Source organism: Cydia amplana, chromosome 19, assembly GCF_948474715.1.
Source record: "Cydia amplana chromosome 19, ilCydAmpl1.1, whole genome shotgun sequence".
In the NCBI taxonomy this organism is placed as follows: Eukaryota; Metazoa; Arthropoda; class Insecta; order Lepidoptera; family Tortricidae; genus Cydia; species Cydia amplana.
In genome coordinates, this window is record NC_086087.1 from 15,250,870 (window position 1) to 15,274,293 (window position 23,424).

The 23,424-nt window shown below is 37.4% G+C and overlaps 1 protein-coding gene across 1 annotated transcript; it reads left to right on the forward strand.

The window, feature by feature from the left end:
• Positions 1–583: 583 nt before the first annotated feature.
• Positions 584–6,053, forward strand: LOC134657201 (cytochrome P450 4C1-like; the record flags this gene model as incomplete). The annotated part of the gene is made up of 8 exons (XM_063512754.1): positions 584–707; positions 2,199–2,381; positions 3,367–3,563; positions 3,977–4,046; positions 4,304–4,505; positions 4,677–4,828; positions 5,399–5,584; positions 5,848–6,053. Coding segments are annotated over 8 exons (1,320 nt in total), but the record flags the coding sequence as incomplete, so codon positions are not given.
• Between the last annotated feature and the right edge of the window lie 17,371 nt (positions 6,054–23,424).

Here is a 23,424-nt window from a genome sequence, read left to right on the forward strand (position 1 = left end):
CTAAAAAACTCGACACTAATAGTTTCGCCTCTCTACGAGGCATCTTTAGGAGATGCTAGATGGGTGTGTATATGTTAAATAAACATTGCAGCACTGCTACCACCTATGGAGGATGTACTAAACTAGTTTTTATTTTAATTAGTCTAAAATAGTATCCTCCTGCTGGCCAGATACCTCCCCACTTTCCCGCCATCTCTCTCTTGGTCTTCCTTTGCCCAGATATCCATTATTCATCTTGTGAGGTCCATTCTGTGGATAGTCCAGCCCAACGTTCCGGATAATTTGCCAGGCGAGCTCTTCTGCCTTATCTCACTTTAGCGTCGGCTTTTGCACTTTAGCTTGGCATCTTGACTATACCTAGTAATTATGTTTTATTTATTTCAGACATTATGTCTTCACTAAAAGACGTGAGCTACGTGGCAATTGAAAAAGGTGGAATTATTAGGTTCTGGCTGGGACCTATTCTGTATTTTGGTAATTATACATTTTCTTTAAAAATAATCTGTGATGTTATCACACACTCAATAAAACATGTTGCTCGGTAAATGGAGTTTTTGATAAAAATGTCGTAAAGCAATATTTGTTTTCTGAACCAGTTTCCGTGGACCCAGTGGACCTGGAGATGGTGATGCGGACATGTATGGAGAAGGACGACCTGCACCGCTTCATCAGGCCGATCATCGGCTACGGGGCTATATTTGCTCCAGGTAATCTTCAACTGTAGCTTCATTACTGTTGCCACATGACTGCGGCGGCGTTGATGCCTCCTCTGTATCTGTCAAATTCTTTGATAAAATGAGTGACAGATTGTACGTCATAAATAGTCATGATCGTGGTGGCGGCGGTAATGTGACGGTGAATGTCACTCATTTTATCAAGGAAATTGATACAACGGCGACAGTCACGCCGCATCAGTAATGTCGCAACATTAATGCAGCTGCAGTTGTCACTTGAATGTCACCTTTTATTAAGTGTTGTTATACGTAGAGAGTAATAGGCTTCTGTGATTCCCGACCATTCTCCTGTCCGGGAACCCGGGAATTCTGTTTTGGCGTTCACGCGAATACTTGTCACTTAGTGCTCGAAATTCACTACATAGTATAAAACAAAGTCGCTTCCCTGTCTGTCTGTCTGTATGTATGCTTAGATCTTTAAAACTTCGCAACGGATTTTGATGCGGTTTTTAGGGTTCCGTACTTACCTCAAAAGGAAAAAACGGAACCCTTATAGCATCACTCGTGTGTCTGGCTGTCCGTCTGTCACAGCCTATTTTCTCCGAAACTGCTGAACCAATTAAGTTGAAATTTGGTACACAGTACAATGTAAGTCTGTGACCCAAAGACGGACATGCAACGTAATTAAATGAATTCTAAACATAGGGGGCTCTTTTGGGAGGTCAATGAGACAGTTAAAAAACAAAGGTTTTCAAACTATATCGTGTTATATTTAATATGAAAGAGCTCATTGTGAGAATCTCAAATATTTTTTTTTTAATAATTTTAAGATAAATAGTTTAGAAGTAAATAATTTAAGAAGTTATCATTGCCCCCCCCCCCCCCCCCTTTATCTCCGAAACTACTGGGTCTACAATTTTGAAAAAAAAAAAAATAGGTCTTTATCTATAGATCACTGGAAAACCTATTAGAAATGTGCAGTCAACCGTAAGCCGGATTTAATTAGTTAGTTTTGTAAAGACATTTCACTCACGTTTCACATCAAAAAATACATTGTTAAAAATTGTGTAATGTACGGAACCCTATAAAATGTGCACTAAAATGGTGAAATTTTCAATTTATTTCAAAACGTTTTGTCACAGCTAAATATTAGCTTAGAATGCTCACTCTATACATAGATATAAACTCATTTATAATACCTTCAAAGCGATCTTTGCGAAAACTTGTTCGGAATAAGTACCTATTAAGTTTTAAGCGAGTTATAAACTTATTATAAATAATACGTTTTACCATATAACTAATAATAAATTTATTAAGTACGGAAACTCGTGTATGAAGTGAGAACTATAAGCTTACTTACTTATTTCTGTATGATTTTGTTTAAGACTTACAAAGGTTATTCGATAAATACGTATGTTCGGTTAGGCTTATAAAAGTTATAAATATTCTTAGTAGTTAATATTTATTTGATAAATTTTAAACATTTTAATCATGAAATCGTCAACGAACCTTGTTTTTTCTTAGTGTCAATCTGGAGACCAAGGCGAAAGATACTGCAGCCAGCATTCAAACCAAAGATAGTGGAGATCTTCGTCCCCGTATTCGCGGAGCAGAGCATGAAGTTATCTTGCAAGCTGAGCGAGACCGGAGGCCGCAAGGTCAAGCTGCTGCCTTACATCGGCGCTTACACCTTGGATTCCACTTGCGGTGAGTATCCGCAGAGCAGAGCTTGAAGGTGTGAAGCCGGAGGCCGCATCAAGGATGGCGAGGCCGTACATCAACCACCTGTTACAGTATACCAGCCGGGCCGATATTGAAAGGATTGTTGCCGACGCTGAAACGGAGACTCTTCACTCGCCGAGGCCGCAAGATCGAGCTGTGGTCTTAAATCTCCGGCACCCTGGATTCCTGAATTGGATATGTCATATTCTCAGAGAATGACCCTTTTAACACCGTCGCAAAAAAGACGGGTATTATAATTTTATTGACGCCAATATCTGTAATTTGTGTCCATTCGTGGCATCGCAGCTTTCAGAAGGATAGACCGATTTCGTGGAAGCGAGTTTCCTGGCAATGGTTCGTACCTGTGTTTGATAAAAATCGATCCAGCAGTTTGAAGAGTACTGGAGTTTGGAGAGTCAGCTCTTTTCCTAAATTATGTAGGTATTTTTGGTGGGTAAAAAATGGACTATTTTGGCATAAAGCGTAGGGGCTTTTAAAATGTTTAATTAAATAGTTACAAGGGTTAACAATGAAAGTTTGTGATACCGTAAAATGGGGTGAGTAGGTTTCGCGGGGAGAGGTGGGTTATGAATGGGGAGAGAAGGTTTGAGAGGGGGGTGAGAAGGGATTTTAAGGCTACTGCTACAAAAATAATGTATTCCAATTTAAAATGGAGCTATAGTAATACGCATAATAAAAAAAATCGATCCAACATTCTTCCAAAATCACCTTTGTATGAAAAGCCCTCTCACCCCAAATACGAGGCACTACGGGGTGAGGTGGGTTTTCCTCTTTATCGTCAAAGTTATGAAATGGAACTACCCAAAATAAGATAAAAACTAAAATACAAACGTCCGGAACACTTATTATATACACCATTCAGTTTGCATATGTAAAAATAAAATGTTATAGAGGTTTGAAATGTTTGAATGTCAGTTTTGCGCCTACTCACCCCATTTTACGGTAACAGAGACGACTCTCGGCGTGAAGATAAACGCCCAGGACGACGCCGTGTCCCCGTTCCTCGTGGAGCTGGGCCGAGTGCTGCAGGTGGCGACGGAGCGCATCTTCCGCCTCTGGTTGCAACCGGAGTGGCTGTTCCGGTGCTCCCCGCAGTACCGCCAGCAGCGGGCCGGCTGCGAGGTCCTGCATGGGTTCACTGATCACGTAAGTGTTCTGATATGTTGGAGCAAGTTTAAAACGTATGATAAAAAGAACTCTTAGAGAATAGAAAATAAAAAAATAATAACGAAGAAACTTAATTATAATATAAAACAAGCAGTGAGAGCGGTTTCGCACTACGTCCGATCCGAATCCGTGAAAATATGGTCCGAAGTAGCTGTAGAACTATTTCTATGGTAATTTACGCACTCCGTCATCCGATTTCGGAAAGAAATCAGACGGATTAAGTACGTAAATTATCATAGAAATAGTTCTACGGCTACATCGGACCGTATTTTCACGGATTCGCATCGGATTCGGATCGGACGTAGTGCGAAACCGCTCTTACCATCCTGCGGTGACGTAGGAATATCATAACGTCCTTATGCGCAATGTTTAATTACTCTTAAATTGTGCAGGTGATAATGAAGAAAAGAGAAGAACTAAAAGCCAAACAATCTAAAAGTCCTGAATCAGACCGACCCATTGGTAAGTTAATAGTACACTATATCAAACCTACTTAAGTACCTACTTAACATCCAAAGCCCTATTTTTTAAAGAAAAATGTTGCAAATGGACGCCTCCATGTGCGGGGAGCCGGTGATTATCGATGATGCTTCGCCTGAATTCTGTATCAAAAATACACCCTAGAGTCATCACAATGCACTCAAAATGTTTGTCACTTCTTTCGTCATAACACTTAATGGATAGGAAAACATATGATTGTAACTGCTTTTTATTATAAGACTTATCAGACTACGACTCCAAGTCTTTCCTGGAGCTGCTGATCCACTTCTCTGGCAGCGCGGGCGGGTACAGCAACGAGGAGCTGCGGGAGGAGATCCTGACGCTGATCATCGGGAGCACCGACTCCACCGCCTCCACCATCGGGTACGCGCTAGACCTCCTGGCCAAGTACCCTCACGTGCAGGACAAGGTCCACGAAGAGTAAGTTCATAAGCTTCCTACTGTGTCTTCGGTATATTTTTTACCGTATTTTTGACATTTATAAGTGCAATCACACACAAGTATATTACATTTTTATGGGCATACATTTGGAAAGCACCACATGCAGCTGTGATAATAAAGAAGTCAGTTGAAAAATGTTCCTATTTGTAGACTGGACGAAGTGTTTGGCGACTCAGACCGTCTTCTCCAAAAAGAGGACCTGATGCGGCTGAAGTATTTGGACCGCGTCATCAAGGAGACGCTCCGACTGTTCCCACCAGCACCTTTTCTCATCAGGAAGGTCGAGGAGGAAATCACCTTGCGTAAGTTACCTAATTATGGAGAATAAAAGCTCATAGATTCCGGAGAAAAATTTGGTATGAAATAAAATACTCCACAAATTGTATAGATTTGATATTACTAGGTGATTCATGTACAGATTTTTAAGCAAAAGTTGTACAGTCAAAGAATTTGATTTCCCATTCCCATTGTGTACTTTGTCTCGGTGACAATAGTATGAGGTCTCTAGCGACTTTCATATTGATTGCCAGCGTGAAAAGGTACGAGATGGGTGGAAATTAAATTCTTTGACTGTGCATCGGTACTTTTGTTGACAATAGCATTCAACAGCTTGTCAAACAAGTTAAAAGAAAAAACATTTCAGACAGTCTTTGATGTGCTTAATCAGAAGATTAGGCTTCATCGCTTGTAACTATGAACTTTGGGTATTTGGTTGTCTATAGCAAATACATACACTTATTTGCATCATCATAATTTATTTACTAATAGCGGTTAATTCCAAAGTTCACAATTCTGAAACACTATTAGATATACAGATATTAAGATGCATTTGAGGCTTGCTTGCAAAATAAACTGTTAAGATTTCCCTACAGCATCAGGGCGCGTGCTGCCCGCCGGCAGTGGTATTGTAGCGTCCGTGTGGGGCACACAACGGAACCCCAAGTACTGGGGCCCCGACGCGGACGCGTTCGACCCGGACCGCTTCCTGCCGGAGCGGGCCGCGCTGAGGCACCCCTGCGCGTTCATGGCGTTCAGCATCGGCCCGAGGAATTGCATAGGTAAGAATAACCAAGCGTATGATAGGCTGAAGACGCGATAGCGGAACTTTTATCCCGTTTAGCTTTGACATTATAATTTGCTGGTATTTTTGGATCCCGGTCAGCTTTACACCGAGGAGTCCATTTCAAAGTCGATTTTTAGCTAAGGATCATCTGTCACATCTTCTCTAAAAAGGAACAATGCCTTCGCTACCCAGCGTTGTCCTATTTTAACTACTCAGCTCTTGTTTACGTTGCTCTTATGAATTAGTATTGTTTTGCAGGCTACCAGTATGCCCTGATGTCTATAAAGTCGGCGCTGTCGTCGGTGCTGCGCTTCCACCGCGTGAAGGGGAGGGTGGAGCGGGGGAACACGCCGCACATCCGAGTCAAGATCGACGTCATGATGAAGGCCGTTAACGGACACGAGCTTACCCTGGAGAGGAGATCGCAACGTCGCGCTCCAAAGGATTTGCAAATCGTAAAATAGATGTCTGCGTATCTAAAGCCATCTAGCGGTTATCCAGGGAGTTTCCAATTAACTACTAGCATGATTTTTTTTGGAAGATGTCAATCGATTCTACTTCTCGTGGGACTCAAATGTTTCTAAAAAATCTGCTAGGTATGTATTATACCTATGTATGTTCCCCAGAAACTTCCAATTTGCTTAAATAAATGTGGCGCGTGCACCGCGAGTAAAAACGTCACACTCTTTGCGCCAAATTGTGTGGGAAAAAATCATGAGAAAAACTTTTTTAGAAAAACTGATTTTTAATACCTATTTCATATGTTTAAACTCGAATATCTTTACGAAAATGTTACAACAAAATTGGGGAAGTCGCAATTTGGCATCAATTAATCACGACGGATTTGGAGTGTTTTAAAGTGGCATCCACAAGTTTTTATTGAATAGTTGGAGCGTAATTATTTAATTATTTTAGGTAGTCACAGCATACGTGTAGAGTGCGGTTTTTTACAAAAACAAGAACTTTTATTTCGTAAAATAAAATGCTTAAATATATCTAGTAATTTATTAACTATGTATGTACCTACATATAACTTATGTTATACATAAGAAAATTAAACGCTTAAAGGATTGCCTTATTTTATGACTACTAGTTACGGTGCACATCTGAATCAAAGAAGTTGCGTGCACGGGACCGCTGATATCATATATGTCTTTGAATATATTTATTTAATGTTCAATTTAAAAAAAAGGAATCATGGTGTTCCATCAAGAATAAAATTGCGCGTTATTAGAAGCAATTTTGTACCAAAATTGTTACGAACGTTTCAAGTCCTATGTGTGTTTCAAGTGTTTTAGACCTATGTTCGTGATTGTTTTCTATCGAGCAAAAGTGAAAAACTTAGGATTTGAATCGTGGATTTCCGTAGAAAAAGGCCCTTAAATTGCTAATACAATTCATGGCAGCCGTATGGTGATCCAAAAAAGCGCTACGAATTTTTTTAAACTCCGTTTTCTGAACCCACTTCACCTTAAAGTTACATGAGATGCGCGTGACACGATACGATACGATACGATCATTTATTGATAAAAAAAATATTTTTACATGTCATAATATAGAGTCTGTGCGGAAAGAGAAGAGTCGTGGAATGTATTGGGCCCCATACATTCCACGACTCTTCTCTTTCCGCACAGACTCTATATTATGACATGTAAAAATATTTTCTCTCTTTCCGAACAGACTCTATCTTAATACTAGGTACTTAGAATCTATTACAATGCCCGTTATAATTTGCAAATGACTTGGTTAACTTACCAGTTGCTATTTGTTATGAATATCAATTTAATGTCACATAATATTTATACATACACGGCAGTGCAGCAGTCATGCTAGTGTAGTCTAAATCCGAACGGTACCTACCTTGAGGCTACTCACACGGCGACTATTCGATTCGATCATGGACATATATATGTCTAATGTTTAACTAAGTGTTTTATTCCAAGTGTTATTTTGATTTCTTATGTGCCATTAGAATCTTACTTTTGTAAAATAAAGATTTGAACGATTTCAAGTGATCTTTTTATTTTAAATCAAATCATTTTGGAATAGTGATTGGTCGTTTTGATTATTTAGTACTGAAATATAGTAGGCACTAGTATGGTTAACGAGTCTGCATGTTTGTTTCATGCGTTGGTAGCATACCTACTATTTTGGTTGTGAAGTAATACATCGAGGTACCATGCCCACCACCCGCTATCAATAGCCCACACAGTTAGCCCCTCTCCCTCTTCGACATATATTACTTCGTAAGGACGCGACATACGGGCACTACGAAACGGGCCAGTTTATGGGTGTGAAAATCGCATTTATAGCACCAGCGCGCTCAGTCGCCAGCCGCGCGGCGCAATGTTAAGTTGTCGCGTAATGCATTTTACAATTCAAAAAAATGTCTAGGTGTGTTGTGAAAGGGTAAAAACTGTTACAGTAAAATCTAATAAATTGATGAGATTTCATTTTATCGGTAAGTAATTACAGATTACATTGATTTCTTGCTTAAAACAAATTTTAAGCGATCATTATTTCGTGTTTGCGCATACGGCCATGATGGCCTTGTACGCGCGCCGTCCAAAGACACATTTATAAAATAGACTGCGCTCTCGTCTCCGGCGAGCGTGCCGAACGAGACGGCCCGAAAGGGAGACTTCTGCTACCACATTCATTATGAAGAGTCTTTTTTGTGGGTTATGACGTGCTGGTTAACTAACTTAAGAATTTTTCCCTTTAATAATAATATTTTTCTAAATGTTGTCATTCAGAAAATATAAAGCTTCTTTAGTTGTTGAATATTTTGTACGTGATTAATTAAAAATATAATGTATTTATTTTAACATATTTTATATATTTTAACTCCCACTTATTGCTACTTAATATTATATCAACTGAGTTAATAAACTGGCACGGCGGAATTTGTAATTATGACATTTATATTAATAAAAAGGCGCATGCCTTGTTTAGCTGTCGCAACAATAGCAACATTCATTCAATTGTCACTTCGTCGTTGCCTTAAAGAAAAGAAAGGGACACCGCTCTCCCTCGAGGTATTTTGTTCGGCGCGACGCGAGAGTGCAGTCTACTTTAACATATATGTCTCCGACTTGGCCGATAGTACGCATACTATACAACAGATGGCGCCTGTGTTTGCTTAACGAGAATGTTCAGTCGGATTTGTATGAACGCACTTATCCCTACTTAATATCGTTGGATTCGATATTTTCTCACATACGGTTTAGCCGTAAGAGACGACCGTTTACACGGCGCGAGATCCTTTCGGTTTTTTCACGTAGGTATGTGGTCTTCCCGTAGATGTACTTTCGACTGCCTTAGGCCGCCATAAATCACATACATAGACTGAATGATTTCATTTTGTTGAATAAATGTAACTGATGTTACATTTGGTCGCTTCTTATTTCCACCATTCATCGCCGACATATATATAATCCCTCGGGGAAGGATAAAGAAAAGTTTTTATCATATAAATCATTCCTTAAAAAGGCAAAAAGGTTCCAGGCAGACAAAGTCGCGGGTATACGCTAGACTAGGCTGATCATATTTTAGGCAGCCAGTCCTAGCCAACAATGAAAGATCTCTAACTAATTATTCCCACTACATAAATCTTCGTCGCCGACCGAATTTATCGTCAAAACCTCTACCTTTGTAGGATTCCAATAACTCCTTCCGGATGGTAATTAAGACTTCCGAAATTATTTGTCTACCAATAAACGGTCTAGTTACATATTTTATCAGGGTTAGCGGTCCGTTACAATCGTTATTAAGAACCGTATTTTTTCTTATGTGATAATTTTCTCTTCGCTATTTTTTCTCACGAATAAATTATTTATACAATACTGTAGTAAGTCGATAATTGGTCCAAGAGGACTTCAAAATATATAGATACGAAGTTTAGTGACTCTTAGTATCCTGGATAAACCTTTTGTCTAAAAATAATTAACAGTATAATTTTCTGCTGCAAGCAAACTACTAAATCCTATTTTTTTACTGGAAACTTGATTCGTTTTAATTAAATACATTGTGAGGAAACAAATAGACTTTTGAACTTGTGAATGTTATGTAAATCAGTGTCGTTTTGCAAGGTCAAACTACACGTAACAAACTATAACGTATAAAATATACGCCTATAAGTAAACATAAATACTCGTAAATAAATACTACGTAAAAGCAGAACAGTTTAATTGCCTCGATAAAAATAAAATCTATTACGGTATTGATTACGGTAGATAGATCTAACATAAACATATTACGCAACTTACTCAAATTTCCATGTTCATAATAACCCCATTTATAATCAAATCAAAATCTCGAATTGCGCAATATTTTAGACAAAAAAAGCAATACAACATTTCATTAGGTAGGTACTTTCATGAAACACGAGTCCCATCAAAAACAAAAATGGGAAATGGGAACAATACTCGTATCACTTCACCGACAAAAGAATCCGGTCTTAAATCTTAATGAGTGTTTTTTTATGATATAGGAGGCAAACGAGCAGACGGATCACCTGATGGTAAGCGATTACCGCCGCCCATGGACACCCGCAACACCAGAAGGGTTGCAAGCGCGTTGCCGGCCTTTAAGATGGGAGTACGCTCTTTTCTTGAAAGTTTGAAGGTCGTATCGGTCCGGAAATACCGCAGGCGAAAGTTCATTCCCCAGTTTGGCTGTGCGAGGCAGGAAGTTTCTGGAGAAACGCACAGTTGAGGACTGCCAACCATCTAAGTGGTGAAGATGGTAATGTTGTCGCGTAGGGCGATGGCGAAAAGAAGCGGCAGGGATTAATCCGAATAATTCCTCGGAGCACTCCCCGTTATACATGCGATGGAAAATGCAGAGCGAGGCCACATCTCTACGCAGCGCCAAGGAGTCAAGCCGTTCCGAAAGACGCTGGCAGTCGACAATTCGAGCCGCTCTTCGTTGATGATCTTAATGAGTACCGTAAAATGGGGTGAGTAGGGTCAAAACTGACATTCAAACCTCGATAACATTTTATTTTTACATATGCAAACTGAATGGTGTATATAATAAGTGTTCCGGACGTTTGTATTTTAGTTTTTATTTTATTTTGGGTAGTTCCATTTCTTAACTTTAACGATAAACAGGAAATCCCACCTCACCCCGTAGTACTAGGGCGTATTTGGGGTGAGATGGGATTTCAGACAAAGGTGATTTTGGAAGATTGTTGGATCGATTTTTTTTTATTATGAGTATTACTATAGCTCCATTTTAAATTGGAATACATTATTTTTGTAGCAGTAGCCTTAAAATCCCATCTCACCTCCCTTTCATCCCTTCTCTCCCCATTCATAACCCAACTCTCCCCGCGAACCCTACTCACCCCATTTTACGGTACTCAATATTTTAACCTAAACTACTTCGTAATCTCACCCTTTTTAACGACAACTATGATCTTAACAACAGTTTATGTAAGTATATTATTTTGTTATAAATAGTATGTTATTCATTACTATTTCAGTCAAAATATTATGCTGGTATTTTCTGGCTTGCGATTCATTATAATTATTATAAACGAAAGACATTGGAAGAAAGATAGGTATATTACATTTACATTTCGAAAAGTTTTACTTAGTTTTATGAATAAAAAGGCGCCGTGATTAAGATTAATATATGGCATGACTCAGTAGTTCAAACAAACTGAAGTTCGTGTAGGAAATAAAAACAAACAATTAACACCATTTTTGAGTCAGCTCGCAAAGTTTTTTCCTGTAACCGCCAACTTCCGTCTAGATAAGTTGTGTAGAGTATTGAAGTGTGCGATAATAACAAGTGTTAGGCTCATTCGACTCCCAGCAGTGCAACGGAGGTGACTACTGGAATACAATAAGGCGTGTAGGTACTGTGTATTAGTGTGTATCTACCAGTGGCGGCGCGTCAAACATATTCATAGGCAAGCCGGGGCTAATTTGGCTTACATATTTCCTTTAGAACTCTGCTCAAACGTCCAAAAACATGCAAGCCGGTGGGAATCGGCTTTTATGGACGCGCCGCTACTATTTACCTAGTATTTTTAAGGCTATAAGCAGGGCTTTAACTTTTAGTGCCGATGGTGTCAAGTCACACATACTTTTTTCAATTTCTTTATTTAAAATAAAAATAAAATTTAATTAAATTAAATTAAGAGTTAAGAGGAACTCCAAGGGCAAGAATTGTTTTTTTTTGTTGTGTCTATAACGGTTTATGTACAAATCTGAAACTTACAGCGGACATTCGAAATATAAATATACACATTACACAAACGATAAATTGCATTATCTAAATGTCATTTCAGTGCGACAATGCTGCTAAAGGTCGTCTTTCTGTGCACGGTGCTGCTCATGTCATTGGTAGAGTGCGGTGATGTGCGCGTGGGGGGCGGAGTGGGGATGGCGGACGAGGCCCTGCTGCTCGTCACCAACGTGTTGTTCGCGCCGCACACGAGCAGCGACTCCAACGAGGCTGGGGAGTTCTTCAGGGGTGCCGAAGGCAAGTGTGCGAAGGGTAAAACATGTTCAGGCCTGTGACGTAATGTCCAATGTAGGTATGTTATGTGCAGATATTATCGAGTCGTTAAATTACTTAACTGTGTAAAAATACTTTATTATTAAATTATTTTTTTGTTATTTTGTTTTTATATTTCACAAACTAAAATAAACTGTAAGTAGTTGCGGCTTAAATAGTAAAATGATGTTTGTCCCCAAAATATTTTTATATCCATTCTCAAAAACTGTAGTATGTAGATAAGGTGGATTAAGGTAACTCCGAAAGTGAGGTTATTATGAAAGTGGTAAATATTTACTAAACTAGAAGCATTTTCTACCATAGTAAAGTAACAGTAAGCAAGATGCGATGCAGTAGGTAAGTATTAAGTACTTACCTACTTGCAGTAGCGTAGGTAAGTGTTATAATGTATGTATTACTATTTAAGGGTAGGTAGGTCTATTGAGAGTCTAGTTTACTTATACATTTACATGTAGATTTTTTTACTAGAGTCATTTGAATACTTATCATTGTATGAATCTGCTGATATGACATTTTTGTGTAACTTTTATACCATTGAGCACACACCTGATATTTTAGTTTAGGGCTTATATCGACCAAAATTAAGAGTTTACTTCTATTTAATAGCTAATTATAATTATATTTGTTTGTTTATAATTATAATTATATTAAATAAATAAATAATCGACAAAAATACAAATACCTATATATGCTATATGCTACTATATTTTAATTTTATAAACACTACCTACGAGCAGTTCGGCTTCGTTATAAATTTACATTTTAATTAATTGTTTGATCTCTGAGTGGCTCATTCCAGAAACTTTTAGTATTGCTCGTGTAATAAAAATAACAGTAGGTTTTCCTGTTGTTCTGATATTAGCATTACCTTGAGCCGAATAAAAGAATTGTGCTTCCAGGGAATCGAGGGGCTATTTGAAATCTATTTTTTTTTCGGATTGAATACAAAATCTCAACTGGATTTGTTATAAGTGACATGATAAGATACTTAGCTCGCACTTATTGATGAATGGCGAGACGCAAGAGTCGTGTCAAAGTGAGCACGCACCAATATGTGTGAGCGAGATGCACTGAGAGATGTGTCATATTTTTTATTTTATTTTTTTCTTTATTTCATAATATGAAATTACATTATAAATTATTCTAAGCTAATCTATACGAATTTATATTATGATCGTCAACTATTTATTATATACAAAATGTCAATACAGATAAAAATCATAATCGAATATCAATAGCAAAATAAATTCATCACAAAGTCAAATAAATATTGGGAAATAAATATACAATGTCAAATGATAGTATTATTACGGAAAAGATGTCAATATGGCTACTTATACCTAGGTAAGTATCTCGTAATGATCATCAAATTAAGTAGTTACAAGGCATAATTAGAATAGAGTGACAATTTTTATATCATATATTAAAATCAATTCATAATATTAGATGTCATTTCCATATATTCTTTTACAGAGTATAATGGATTTTTCAATAAAAAGTAAAAAAAAAAAATATTATCGTAATATACTTTTACATTTGTAACGTGTAGGTTATATAATACCTATACAGCGTAATAGCATAAATACAGAAGGTTGAGTAGATCTTACAAAACTTTTATGGATTACCTAATGCCAAGAAAGCGTTACCTATAGCGGAACAGGGCGACTAGTCAAGATGCCAATCGTTAGCGCCGTAGCGAACGGTAAGCTAATGTCTCTCTGTCACACTTAGGTTTATGGATGGCATCTTGTTCAGGCCCTCTGAGGGCCCATCGACAAGGTCGAAAATCGAAATTTCTTTATCTACCGCTCTATCGCTCTTGCGTATTAGAGAGGGATAGACGAGCAAATACACGGACGAACGAACGAAGGCCCCAGAAACCTGTTCTCATTATTAGTAGAGGTACCTACTCAATAACGTTTCTAGTATTAACTAGTAGTACTTATACCTAGTATTCCGTACTTCATTAGCCTCGCGTAGGTATCGTCTTAATGAGAGCGTATTAGCGTTAGTCGTGTTAACGAAGATGTAACAGGATTTCCAGGAATTAGATCTCTAGTTGGGTTAAACGTTTTGGTACTTGCTCGTAGTTTCAGCTTAAGTTACAGCTAAAGGCATAGAGTTACAAAGGCGAAAGCGTCTAAACTGAACCTCATAGGGTGAGATTCAGATTTCTAAAATATTTCATTGGGTTGACGTATTAATATAGGTATGATTAATTCACTACGCTCGCATCAATATATACTGAATAAGCAAGAGTTTAATATTTGTAATTTATCTATCTATTTGTCTAATTATTATCTAGTTAAATTAAATTATGATTAAGTACTACAGCTTTGTATTTATGATAAGCAACAAGACTGACAACTGATATAAGTGACATTTGCAGCAATGGTGTAAAAAAGCGAAATTTGTATGGTAAGAAGTAAATTTTATTTATTTTTGTTTAATGACTCAATGTTTCGGCCCAAATCTATAATCATCATCTTCCTCGCGTTGTCCCGGCATTTTGCCACGGCTCATGGGAGCCTGGGGTCCGCTTGGCAACTAATCCCAGTAATTGGCGTGGGCACTAGTTTTACGAAAGCGACTGCCATCTGACCTTCCAACCCAGAGGGTAAACTAGGCCCGTATTGGGATTAGTCCGGTTTCCTCACGATGTTTTCCTTCACCGAAAAGCGACGGGTAAATATCAAATGATATTTCGTACATAAGTTCCGAAAAACTCATTAGTACGAGCCGGGGTTCGAACCCGCGACCTCCGGATTGCAAGTCGCACGCTCTTACCGCTAGGCCACCAGCGCTTCAGGCCCAAATCTATGATGAGAATCCATTTTTAGGGTTCCGTAGTTCCGTACCCAAAGGGTAAAAACGGGACCCTATTACTAAGACTCCGCTGTCCGTCCGTCTGTCACCAGGCTGTATCTCACGAACCGTGATAGCTAGACAGTTGAAATTTTCACAGATGATGTATTTCTGTTGCCGCTATAACAACAAATACTAAAAACAGAATAAAATAAAGATTTAAGTGGGGCTCCCATACAACAAACGTGATTTTTGACCGAAGTTAAGCAACGTCGGGCGGGGTCAGTACTTGGATGGGTGACCGTTTTTTGCTTGTTTTGCTTTATTTTTTGTTGATAGTGCGGAACCCTCCGTGCGCGAGTCCGACTCGCACTTGGCCGGTTTTATTTTTCTAAAATTAAACGGTTTGAAATAAAGCTAAAAATAAGATAAACCTAAAAACTTTCTGAATGTACCTATGGGGTTTTAATGCCAAATTTGGTCAATCTATCTTCTGTCTCTCTCGCATAGATCTGCATTGTATGCAATCTGGAACAGCGCCATCTACAATTAACTTTTACCAGCCTTCTCCATTATACTATGTGAAAATGCCAGCGTGATCGTAATATTACTTTAATATCAAATCAATCAGATCTTTAAAACTGAATGCCACTCCTAGTACTTGCCATTCCTGTTATTTTATTACCTACCCGTTTTGCTGGGAATGAAGATCGCAAGTGTAAACAATTTAAACATTAGCGAACTCCACAGAGTTAATACCTAACTCAAATTAGGTATTAGTAACTTGTACCTAAGTACAACATACTTACATAAACAAAAACTTAGGCTTAATATTTTGATCTGTAGCTGGATTGGTTCTTTAGTAGTTATTTTCGTGCTTATTGGAAATCTATTCCTTCCTTTATAAGTATATTGTTGCCATTCAATTAAATCCAATAATAGCCTCAAGGCACTAACTACCTATCTCAACGAAACGACGACGCGAAGCTACTCAAAACAAATACGGGGATTATATGACTAGGGCACTTTATAAGATAACGAAAACAAAGAATAAACATTAAAGTTTAATTCACAGAGGAATAGTTAATTCTGTCTGCCACTGCTCGGAAATGGGACAATACAATGACTAAATCTTGACTAGAAAGTAGTGCTTAGTTGTACATCTAAACCCGTCACTATACTATAAAAAGTAGTACACATTACATTATGTTTACGCTTGTAACTTAACAACAACTGAACACTCGCAAATTACAGTTACGATGCACAAAATAAATAAAGATAGAGGAAATGAATTAAAACAGCACTGTACTTTAGTTTTACTTGCGTAATATTACATTGTTAGGTTCTTTGTTAAATAAGCAAACTAGGTAGAAAGAAATAACTACAATGTAGTCAAAAGTCTTTACTAACCAGCCACGTAGCGTGGGTACTAGGTAACTACACAGGTACCTAACTAGGATACACGACTTTGTATTGAACCGAACCGTCTTTACGAGTATTACCGACTTGTTTTTGCGTCAAGTTTCGTTTATAGTCGTTTTACGTGTTAATAAAATTCCTTATTCGCTGCGAGTGCCGAATAAAACAACGGCAAATTCTCCAAGTGCTTTTATATAATTAACGTTTCATACTGCTGGCCGGGATGGGACTATTTAATTAACGATATTTCAATATTGGTTGAATCGGGAAGGCAATCGGGCTGTGTACAGTTAGCGATCGAAACAATGACTAACTCGCAACATACCCTATGAAATGGGTGTATATATTTTGTTTAATAGGTGAATAGCATTTATAACAAGTACCTATTTAAAAAAATACTAAGCTTTACTAAAAGAAAATGACCTAAATAACGCTCTTGACTTCGACTGAAGTCGTATGTAACACAACTTTCTTTATTAAGGGTTGTCGTTTCTGATTAAATAAACGTTGATCCCGAATTAAATGGGAAAAGGGAAGAGACAACGTGGTAGAGGCATTAAAATTGAAATAGATATTTAAGGGACAAAATAAGAATAATTATGTTTTTTTTATATTTTGCTGAGACGGCAGTCTTTCCCGTGACCACAGCTAGTGCAACCTGGCTGAAACTTCGGAAAAAAGGTAAAATAATGAAATTTAATCGCGTTAGACCCGTTAATGACATTATAGAGTGTAGTAGTAGTAAAATACTTTATTGTACAAAGAGAAACATAAAACATGAAACCTTTCGCCTTTGTACACATCATTAGTATAAAGGCGAACTTATCCCTTTCAGGGATCTCTTCCAGTTAACCCTTGAGCGATTGAGGGAGAATTGGAGAAACTAAACCTATATCCTACTATAAGTATATACAAAGTATGGGATATGAAATATAACAAATATGTAAACAGCTATATATATTAGAAATATATAATACATATAATACATTCTATACGATATAATACATATATACTAAAACTACCTAACCGCATACATCTTTTTGATTCAAGTTCCGTCAGAAAGCCATAACTTCTTTAAATTCGCATTTAGTGTTGTGTATAAAACGCGAAAGTACTACATTATGCGCCCCACCCGCGTGTCACGACTCACATCTTCTGTAAATATTTACATAAGGATAGTTTGAGGTTGAATTACATCGAGAAGTTGGGAACGAAGTGTGATTTTAAGGTATTTTTTTTAATTTCTGCATTTTTTTTAAACCGGCCTTCGTGAGCTCTGGGAACAAATTTTCGTATCTATTACAGTTTCAGATCTTGTCTCACTGCCCAATTTCGATTAGACCTGTGTTTAAAAGTACCAGTGAAAACTTGCACTGACCTTTTGATAATGATCAGCGCTTATCCGACGTCGCAACAGTAAGTGAACAAAGCTGAAGGCGCTTACAATTAGCCAAAGACACTAGTAACAGGATCTGATACTTCGATTAATTAACGATGTTATTGTTTACTTGTTAGGCTAAAGTTACGGGATTTTATCAGTTTATAAAGAACCTTTAGTGAGAATCCTTTGAATATCTCTAATAATTGTTTATTATGAAAATGGATGACAAAAGGGAACCCTTATTTTCACTTATCTCATCATCACTCACAGTTGACAAACAACACATCGCAGTTTACAAAGTTCAAATATACCTGTAGGCATGTTCAATACAATTTGAAGTGTAGAATATTATATTTGTGGGCAAGTTTGATTAGTTTTTAGTCGACTCTCGAATATCATGAATTTTAACTGCGTTTTAAAAGGTTTTCGTACATAGAGATAGAAATGTGACAATGGTGCAATCAAAATACGAGAATCAGTTTTTATGTTACAATCGATTTTGAATTGAAATATTTTGATAGCCACAGGAAATAGTTATTTGTGATACAACGATTTCAAACGAGTGTCGAGATACTGGAGCACGAGCGAATACAAGTGTTTTTTACAGTAACACACGGGTTGAAAATCGTCTTCCTGTACGTGTATACCAAATGTAGGTATACCATGCAACGTTTTACAAAACATTATGCGAGACATTAAAAAATATGTAAAAACCATAACCTAAAAAAAATATTTGCTTGTTTGATACAACGAAATACAATTGGTAAACATAATCACATCCAGGTTTCGAAGTATTTTTAGCACGGTAAGTCGTTGTTAACTTTAAAATTAAAGTCATACTCTGTAACCTGTAAACCTATGAAACTAAGGAAAATGTACCCGGCTGGTTACATAATACCTAGGGATGTAATAAAGGAAAGAAAACACAAGAGTCCACTTGATAGCTGTTTTATTTCTTCTTTCAATACTCCTACATTCCCTAAAATTACAACTTCTAGCTCAGACTGCTAACGGTAGAGCTGTTGGTTCATTAATATCTGTATTCTTACACCTTAGGATAAATCACCAACAAGCTAGTTGTTTAAGTAATTAAATTTTATTCAGGTAATTATAACACGGAAAGTTACACCTGAGATTAGATCACAGTAAACCTTGGTTATGATATTAAAGTTATTCATTATAAATGTGACAAAAGCAAAAGGTTACCGATCTATGACAATAACAAAACTTGAACTTCAAGTAACTATGAGCTTACTAAGGGCTACCTAAGGGCTACCTAAGGGCCAACACATACCTGCTGCCACAGACGATGTTAATTTCTCCAAGTTAACTCCTCTGCATTCCGCCAGACGAACGAGACTGACGATCTAAAAATATAACAAATATCATGAGATTTAGCTTTGTGCACAAATGCTGACAGACACCTAAGTACTGAACCGAATCGTAACACTTACAGAAAGGTCTGCAGCGGTCAAGAATAGCATTTGGGTTCGAACTCGTGACAATGGCCATGAAGACGTTCCGATCTTGAGAAGACCCGTCTCTTACATCAGCTTGCCACGCTCAAGGGCATGCACCTCTTTCCTCAGCAACATGGCAAAGGAAAGCAACATTTGCCTCGACTTACTAAAACCTGGAAGGAATAAATAACTTAGTCTACCGAGTTTGGATTTAGCCAGTTTGCAGTGAAAACACAACATTGCGAGAATTACTTACCCAGTAACCAAAATATGTATCTCCGGAACTATATACAGCGACAATTGATTTCCACGCTGAGTTTTATATTAATATATTTTAGTTTTTGTAACAACCAATATAATATGTTCTGACACTAATCAATGCCGTCTTTTCTTCACATTCTATTTTTTCTCCCATTTTCAAATTTAGAGCTCCTTACAACGAACTGCACGTTGCCAGTCATATTGTGCTACCTTTTAAAACATGTAGGTTTAATTACCTAACGACACAATATCAAGGAAAAAGCGGCCAAGTGCGAGTCGGACTCGCCCATGAAGGGTTCCGTATTTAGGCGATTTATGACGTATAAAAAAAAACTACTTACTAGATCTCGTTCAAAACAATTTTCGGTGGAAGTTTACATGGTAATGTACATCATATTTTTTTTTTAGTATTATCATTCTCTTATTTTAGAAGTTACAGGGGGGGGGACACACATTTTACCACTTTGGAAGTGTCTCTCGCGCAAACTATTCAGTTTAGAAAAAAATGATATTAGAAACCTCAATATCATTTTTGAAGACCTATCCATAGATACCCCACACGTATGGGTTTGATGAAAAAAAATTTTTTGAGTTTCAGTTCGAAGTATGGGGAACCCCAAAAATTTATTGCTTTTTTTCTATTTTTGTGTGAAAATCTTAATGCGGTTCACAGAATACATCTACTTACCAAGTTTCAACAGTATAGTTCTTATAGTTTCGAAGAAAAGTGGCTGTGACATACGGACGGACAGACAGACGGACAGACGGACAGACAGACAGACAGACATGACGAATCTATAAGGGTTCCGTTTTTTGCCATTTGGCTACGGAACCCTAAAAAGGTGAAATACAAATATTTGTATTTGTAACTAAACTATATAATTAAATTAAATATGTTCAATATTTCTAAAAAGAAATTAACACTAACAGAAATACCAAAAACAACGAAGCTCCACCAAAACCACTAGCTGGCGCTATGTGACAACTCATCCCCATCATTAAATCTTTGTAACAATATTTGCACAAAAGCTAAAAATATGAAATTTGCTTAAAAATGCGCCATTTCATTTTTGATAATTCTGATCGAACTAATTAATTACTTTTTTAGTGTTAAAAATTCAAAAAAAAAAAAATCTAACAATGATACTTATCCGCGATTCCGGGCACGCAACCGAACGGCTGTCCATTCAGTCCTTAGCGAGCTGCGCCCTGAACTCACGATGCCTTAATAGTGACAAAATAAACGACCCAGCATCAGGCGTAAGCTGGCACAGGCATATGGGAGCGGCCAAGGTGCTTAGAAATATCTGAACACGCTTCTCTAGTCAAGGCGCTAGAATGCGTGCTGCGTGTTCAGAAATTTCGAGCACCGCGGCCGCTCCGATATATCTGATAGCGACTGTACCATGAAACAAAAGTGCACATTAAGTACCTAACGTGAAACACTGTGTGATTTAATAATTGGTTTATTTTAATAAACCGGTTTTCCCATAACTATTCGTCTTTATTACAATGATTACGTACGAATTACGAATACGAATTATTTGAAATGTACCTACTACTGCATGAGGAAAATAGTAACATAATGGCCTTATAAGGAAGCTTCACAATCGAGTCATTTTGTTAATTACCGACATGAATGGTTTCCTATAAAAACCATTGCGACAGTTTAATTTACCTATATCTAATATTTAAGCATGTAATTACGATACGTAGCGACTAGGATTTAAATATAAAATGGCTTAAAAGTAATATTAAGTAATATTAAGTAAGTAATATTAGTACTTATAACCTCTCTGTTATTATCGCACTGTGGTCTCGCTGGTAAAATTTTTACATCGAAAATATCATTTTCGAACTTTACTGTAATATTATTATCTGGCGCGCTACACACTCGACCACATTTAAAACCTCTGAAATCATAAATGTAAAACTCATCGTAAGCTCTCTCGAAAATGAAACGGGTATTTATTATGAAGCTTGGAACTGCAGGTAATTACTTGATGTAATTCTGTGCCCTTTCAAGCGAGCTTTACCTCACTACGGGCGAAGAGAAGTGTTCGACAGTACCTTGACTCGAAGACCTAAATCTAAAAATTGTGGTCCAAATTCGAAATTCAAAAAATCTTTTGCAAGTATCTCAAGGGCTCACAAGTCAATAAAATAATAAGTGTCATCATACAGTGACATAAAAAATGCATACTCATTTATAAATATGTACCTATCAGTAGGTACCGAATTACCGATGCATCACACGGAGAGAAATTTTTTGTAGAATCAAGTAAAAAATATTAATCATTAGTAAAATTTTAGTGAATCCCATGACAAGTAGATTATACTAACGGTTATGAACCAGTTTTACTAATTGTATTTACTAACACCACAAAAATTTTCCTTTTTGGAACAACAATACTGTTTACTAAAAACAAGTAAACTTTACTAGAAATTACAAAAAAAAGTCATGGAATTTATAAAGCTGAGAAGTTTTATCTAGTGTTTTGTTTCTTGGTTTTACTAATCCCGTGACTAAAATTCACAATAGTTTGCTTGGAAACAATAAAGCAGCACTCTTATTTTCAGTAATATTTTTACTAGAAATTACAAATCTATAGAATAAATCATGGGATTCAGTAAGCTGCGATTTGATTTCAAGTAACCATAATTGCAATGTACAGATGTGTCCGCACCTGAGCCTGATCCAAGCGATCCAAACGCTATCGAAACGTACCAGACATATTTAGATCGCGTAAGGAACGATCACTTCTTACGTGATCTAAATTTGCGTGGCACGCTCCAATCGCGCTTGAATGGATTGGATCAGGATCAGGTAAGGGTGCATCTGTAAATTGCAATTATGGTTACTTACAAGTCGCTGGCCCAATTTTACAGGTTTCTTTGTTATATGTTCAACGTAGTTAAAACTAGACTTAGTCATAGTTCCATTCAACGACACACCACATGCCTTCAGACGCATAGTACCAGAAACGCAATGTGCCAACATACTCATATGTCCAATTCCGCAAAACCCCAATTTCGTAAAGTACCAAGTTTGTAAAGTGACCAACTCGCAAAACACCAACTACGTTAGTTACCAAATCTGTAATTCGTATAGTACCAACTCGCATAGTACCAACTTTGCTAGTTACCAAAGCTGTAACACGCGGAGTAGAAACTTCGCTAGTGACACTTTGTGATCGCCAAAAATATCGTTACTCTACCGGGTGTACAATCCAAATGGGTCAGTATGGTGAAGTCGGAAACTATGAGACATAGCAAGATCTGTTCTTAGGAACCATGACAATGCAAATTTCGAACAGAGACCAAGATAAATGCTTATCTTGGTCTAACTCTGTTTTTGATTGCACACGCAGGGCAAGTGTTATTTTAAATGTCAAACTTCTATAAAATTTACGTATAAATAACACTTGCAAAACAGCCACCCAGGTATTGGCTGTCACTAATTTAAAATAATCTTGAAATAAATAATTACTACAATTTAACAGAGATGTATAGTTTCTATGGGGAGAAAAAGATCCCAAATGTCAGGGAAAATATAACTACTTATATGTTCTGGAAATAATACGAAATAAGAAGAAGTACTGCTTTGAACCTTCTGCAGTTCACCACACGTGTGGAATCCCGACTCTTTTAGCGAGTGCAGCAATTTACCAACCACCGTTAAAATGCACTGTTACCTTGCCAACGTCGTATCTTCCATCACCATCGCAATCCATACGCGACCTAAGCTTTAGTTAATAGAGTCTATTTTGCTGTGAGTTGAATCTTGAGGCGTGAGGTGTGGGAGGAGGGGTGGTACATTAGCTCGAGAGCGCTTGTCCTGAGATAGTGTGAATAAGTTCTATGAGCTGAGCGTAATTAGACATTTAAAACGGTTCCACTTCATTTTAATTTACTTATTCGTGGGAATTGTCCTGATTCTGGGACGATTCGAGCACTTTTAGTGCATTTTAGCAGTAA